The 5,353-nt window shown below is 37.0% G+C and overlaps 1 protein-coding gene across 1 annotated transcript; it reads left to right on the top strand.

Moving 5' to 3' along the window:
* The first annotated feature begins 2,103 nt into the window (after positions 1-2,103).
* Positions 2,104-4,759, top strand: LOC138851205 (uncharacterized). Its single transcript, XM_070080039.1, has 2 exons — positions 2,104-3,632; positions 3,803-4,759. The coding sequence occupies exons 1-2, from the start codon at positions 3,539-3,541 to the stop codon at positions 4,312-4,314; spliced, it is 606 nt and encodes a 201-aa protein (XP_069936140.1). The 5' UTR covers positions 2,104-3,538; the 3' UTR covers positions 4,315-4,759.
* Positions 4,760-5,353: the final 594 nt, after the last annotated feature.

Raw genomic sequence — 5,353 nt, 5'->3', positions numbered from 1 at the left:
TTATCAGAAAATAATGTGAAATCAGCGAGAAGAATCGATTCTGATTACTTAACAGAAATAAAGCATTTATTAAATATATCAGGTATACATTTTGATTTTGTGAGGAATACAAAAGTGAGAAAACAATTATTACATAAAGGAGGCGGTGTAAGGAGAGAAACATCGTGGATAACATATTAGGTGAGTATATAAACTCTGTCATGTTATGTTTTTATTTAGTGTGTGTTATAAGAGTGTGGAGATGGCTGAACGTCTTCTATACGTGTGTAGCGATTCAAGTCTCGATTTATTTCCCGCCAATACACCTTCGGCTTTCATTAATAAATTATATGACCCCATTATATTAGATAATAAAATTGATTATGAGGTTGCTCTGAAAAATATAATTTACCCCAAGACGCATTATATACCGCAAAAGAATTTGAAGATATGTATTACATATGAGAAATCTACAGTAAATAAATATATGCATAAAATTGATATGAGCAAAATTATTGGAGGTGATATGGCAAGGATTTTAGAGGCAATAAATGAGGATATTAATGCAAATCTCTTAATAGCAGTTAAACATATAACGGGTATTATCATCCCCAAAAACTCAATTGTGTTCACATATCATCCAGGAATAAACAGTGGGGTTATTAACTTGAAAAAAAAAATTATACTACCTTCTGATATTACCAGTGGTTATGTGGGGTTGGAATTTGATAAAGAAGGAAGCGATATGCTAGGGTTCTTAGGTAATGAAATTTTGTATGTCTTTACCAATAAAAAAGAGATTATTTTTAACGAGTCTGGTGTGAAGGCGGTAAACCCACCCGATCCTGAATCAGGTATTAATTATATGTTAATATATAGCGATTTGATTGATCCCATTAATTTTGGCGATCAGTTGGTATCTCTTTTGGGAGTAGTTGATATTAATACATTAAGATCTAATTATGACCCCACAATGTACAAACCACTTAATAAAAAGATAATTGATCAAGTGAGTATTAAGCTCGCTGATCAGAAAGGAAGGTTAATTCAATATAATGACAAGTGTTCTACTGTATGTGTACTACATTTAAGACCTATAAAACGAGAGTGAATGATCAAGTTGAGTTAATATTGAAGGAACCGTCAAGATGAGAACCAGTTTCTCTCCTCCTTCAGTGGAATCATTCCTGAAACTCTTTGATACTTCGAGGGTGAAAGGGGGAGGTTTAGATGATATTATATTATATAAAGCTAGAGGGAGGGGCGGAGGATTATTGTCATTTCTCGGTGGGATGGCCAGAAAAGCATTACCATTCTTATTGAATACCTTTGCTCCGGGAGTATTACAATATGGACAAAATGTGTTGAACGATGTTAATAATGGTATTGCATTGAAAAATTCTGCGAGAAATAGAGGCGTAGAAACATTGAAGGGTGTCGGACAGAAGTTATTATCCGGAGGAAGTAGAAAGATTGGTTTGAAACGATTGAAATTTAATAATAAAAGAAACTGGAATATTTAATTAATTTTAGTTTATTGTTAACTGTCATATTGTTAGTATGTCGGCTGGTGCTCTATACGTTACACCAGGGGGACTCAACGCCCCCGTCCCCACTTATTCTCATTCCATAACTGATGGATTCCCAAAATTACCAGGACATGCCATTATTGAATCCTCAATAGCAGCTAGACGCACATGTGAAGTATTGCCAGTAAATCAAGGATCTGATAAATTTCTCGAATTTAGAATACAAAGTTCAGAAGGTCATTTTTTAGATTTAACGAGTCTGGCCTTGGAAATGAACATAAATATAACAAATGAGGATGGGAGTGCATTGGGAGACGATGATAAGGTCATATTTGTGAATTCTGTTAGTCAGACAATATTCAAATCTGTGTGTTTGTATCTCAGTGAACAACTTATAGAATCGAATCCATTTTATTCATATGCGGGTTATATTAAACTGCTTAAGCATTTATCCCCATCAAAATTAGATACATTGGGAAGAATAGCATTCTTTCGTAATAAAGACACAGCAAGTAGTACTATTACAACAGCTGATTTAGATGATATTAAGAAAGACGAAGGTAAATTATCGAATGAAGTGAATATTTGTTTCCCTTTGATGCTGGATGTGAGTAGTTTTCACGAATATATCCTGGATAGTGTCGAATGTCGATTGAGACTTGAAATGCATTCACCCGCATGGGTAATTATGACTCCATTAAGCGGAAAAACATATAAATATAATATTAATTCCATTAAATTATGGATCGATAAAGTTATTCCGTATACGAATGCATTAATTGCATTGAATTCAAGCATGAGGGCAAACCCGCAGGGGTGTGAATATCTGTTCAAGAAGACATTATTTAAATCATATATTCTGACATCTAATCAAACACAGTTGATCGCAGATAATCCTTGGGGACAAGTCATACCCGATAAGATATTTATTATATTAGTTGATATGAAGACATATGATGGAGGATATAATTTTAATCCATTATATTTTCAACATGAAGATTTGAACCATTTCGGGGTTACAATTAATTCAGAAATGATTCTTAATATTGACTGTAAGTTTCCTACCCACGCGAGTAGGTTATATTACGCTACCTTGAAATCTCTGGGTTTGGAGACTGATCATCTGATTACATATAAGAGTTTTCTCCAAGGCAGAACTATATTAGGTGTTGACCTGAGAAGTGAACAGGTTAAGAATGCTATATCTGTCGAGAAGAATGGTAATTTGAGAATAGATATGACATTTGGTAAACCGAAAGATGAGAATAGAATTTGTCTGATGTTTGGTGAAACTAATGCGATTTTAAATATAAATGAAAATAGAACAGTGATAGTGCATACGCGAGTATAGATCATGAATTGTGAAGAGATAAATATTGCCTTGAAACATCATACGGGAAGATATGCCTCGTATTTGGGTTGTTTTGCCGCAAATAATATAAATGAAGTTATTATGAGGATAAAAGATAAGCCGGTAATTTTCATCATTAATATATTGAACGATCAAGATGAAAATATGGGTCATTGGATTAGTATATATGTGAACAAATACATATTAATATATTTAGATAGTTTCGGGGTGGATTTAAAACATTATACAAATATATATGAGAAAATTATATGCAAGAGAAATTTCATGTACGGTATTAATCAGAGGATTCAACATGAAAAATCATTGGTGTGCGGCTTATATGCTATATATTTTGTGTATAAGTTAACAAATTATAGCGTCAAGAAAATTATACCATATTTGTTTAAAGATTTTGGTAGAAATAAATTAAAGAATGACCAATTTATAATGAAATATGCATATGAGCATTTCAATATACCCTCATGTTCAAGTGTATTTGCTAATAATTCAACCTGGAATTATGAAAATCTGTGTAAAATATTGGAATTATAATACGGTGGGGTAGAGGCGTTTAGAGGCGGGGCGAAAGGTTAGAGGCGGGGCGAAAGGTCATAACGCTGCTATAAATGCCCGTGCTGGGTCACTCTTTGCATCTACTGTCATTCAAGTTGGGTCAAGGATGAATCCAATTCAGTACTCCGTTGGAGGTGTCTGCGAGGAGGAGAGAAGACTGCATCCCTGTGTATGTCGGAATAATCCACCTGCGGTAAATGGTAAGTGATTTTTGTTCATTATCTGAGTGAATCTTGTTCTAATATTGAAAAAATCTTTTTTTACACATAAATGATTTTAGAAGTGTAATGTATTAACCAATAAAACTTTTTAATGCAATTAAAGATATGCCTTATTCTTCTTCTAATCGAGAAATTTTTTTCTTTGCCAGATGCGAATATAATGCGGTTGTTGGAACTTATTCGCGCAAATCAAATCCGACAGGAGAAAATGATTTGCGAGTTGATGGGATTGTTAGGAGCGAGATCCACCCAGCCTCCTACCCATCCATATGGAGATGCTGTTGCTACCCCTCCTACCAACGAGACTTCTCCCCGACCTCATGTGGATGTTGAGACTGTGCCTCCTACTCAGGTGGTTGATGTTAACGCTTTTATCCAGGATATTGTAACTCCTACCCACGCCGAGATCGACCCTTCTCCCCAGTCTCATATGAGTGGAGAATGTGTTAGTAGTTGTTATTGCGATAAATGCGTATGGAGCGAGATGGAATATTTTATGACAAATTCCCAACCTACTTCATGTATGGATGAGGATTCCCCCATTTATTATCCACCAGCTTCCCCCCCAGAAGTTTATTGTATAACAGATGAGGAAGAAGATGATGACCCTGAACAAAATGCACAGAAATTCTACAAGAGAAGAAAAATTACTCTACGTTGATTTTAGTCAATGAATTGTAGCTTTTTTCAATGAAATTGTATTTGTTTGTATTACCAGAAATGTAATGGCTGTATAATAAATAATGAAAAAAAAAATATTGTGTATTAGTGTTATCCTGAAATGTGTCTTTCTGATGATGAAAATGTTTTCACTATGATGTATATGTGTCCCCTTATTAACTTGAATGAACTGAAAGGATCGACATGATTCAGCTTGTATGTGTGACGTCACTACTATGGCCCCTTATTAACTAAAAGGATCGACAAGATTCAGCCTGTGTGCGCGTGACGTCACTGACATAGGGGGCGACCTGATTCAACCTGTGTGCGCGTGGTCCTTTTTAGTTCATTTAACTTAATGAGAGGAATACTGACCGCCGAGTAAACACCCTTCTTAGTTCATTTAACTTAATGAGAGGAAACTTTTAGTTCATTTTAAAATAATAAGGGGATTCCAAAAACTTGATCCGAGGAATTTCGAAAACCCCATAGGGGGGACCCAAAAAAAACTTGATCCAAGGAGATGGAGAATTTCGAAAACCCCATAGGGGGGATCCAAAAACTTGTATTATCGAGAAATTTTTGGGGTTGGGGGGTGAAAGTGGGAGAGGGATCCAAGGAGATGGAGAATTTCGAAAACCCCATAGGGGGGAATCCAAAAACTTGGTAATATCGAGAAATTTTGGGATGGGGGTGAAAGTGAGAGGGGGAACCTTAAAAACTTGATCCGAGGAGATCATAAGAAAAAAAAAATTCGAGGCGCGGGGGCGATCCGGATGACGCTGCAGAAGGCGCAGCAGAAGGCGCGGGCGGGGGTCGCGAAGGGCGCGGGCGGGGTCGCGAAGGGCGCGCGGGCGCGGCGCGACGGCGGGGTCGCGAAGGGGGGGGGGGTCGTGGGCGGGGGTATTGGTTGGGGGGTCAAGGGTGAGGTAGTCTCGAGGGCGAGGTCATGGTCAAAACCGGAAGTAACACCTAGGTGTGAAAAGGTGACCCTCCAGCCGCTGGTCCTAGACCGGATACCTCGCTCAGCCGCATGCCTT

This window comes from Cherax quadricarinatus, unplaced genomic scaffold (assembly GCF_038502225.1).
Source record: "Cherax quadricarinatus isolate ZL_2023a unplaced genomic scaffold, ASM3850222v1 Contig97, whole genome shotgun sequence".
Lineage (NCBI taxonomy): Eukaryota > Metazoa > Arthropoda > Malacostraca > Decapoda > Parastacidae > Cherax > Cherax quadricarinatus.
Note: the sequence above shows the minus strand (reverse complement) of the source record. Positions and strands in the feature narration are given on the sequence as shown.

Excerpts from the sequence above, each read along its gene's own strand:
- LOC138851205 (XM_070080039.1), top strand. The coding sequence starts at position 3,539 with ATGAATCCAATTCAGTACTCCGTTGGAGGTGTCTGCGAGGAGGAGAGA. Across the intron at positions 3,633-3,802 it reads TAATCCACCTGCGGTAAATG|ATGCGAATATAATGCGGTTG; the intron begins GTAAGTGATTTT and ends TTTCTTTGCCAG.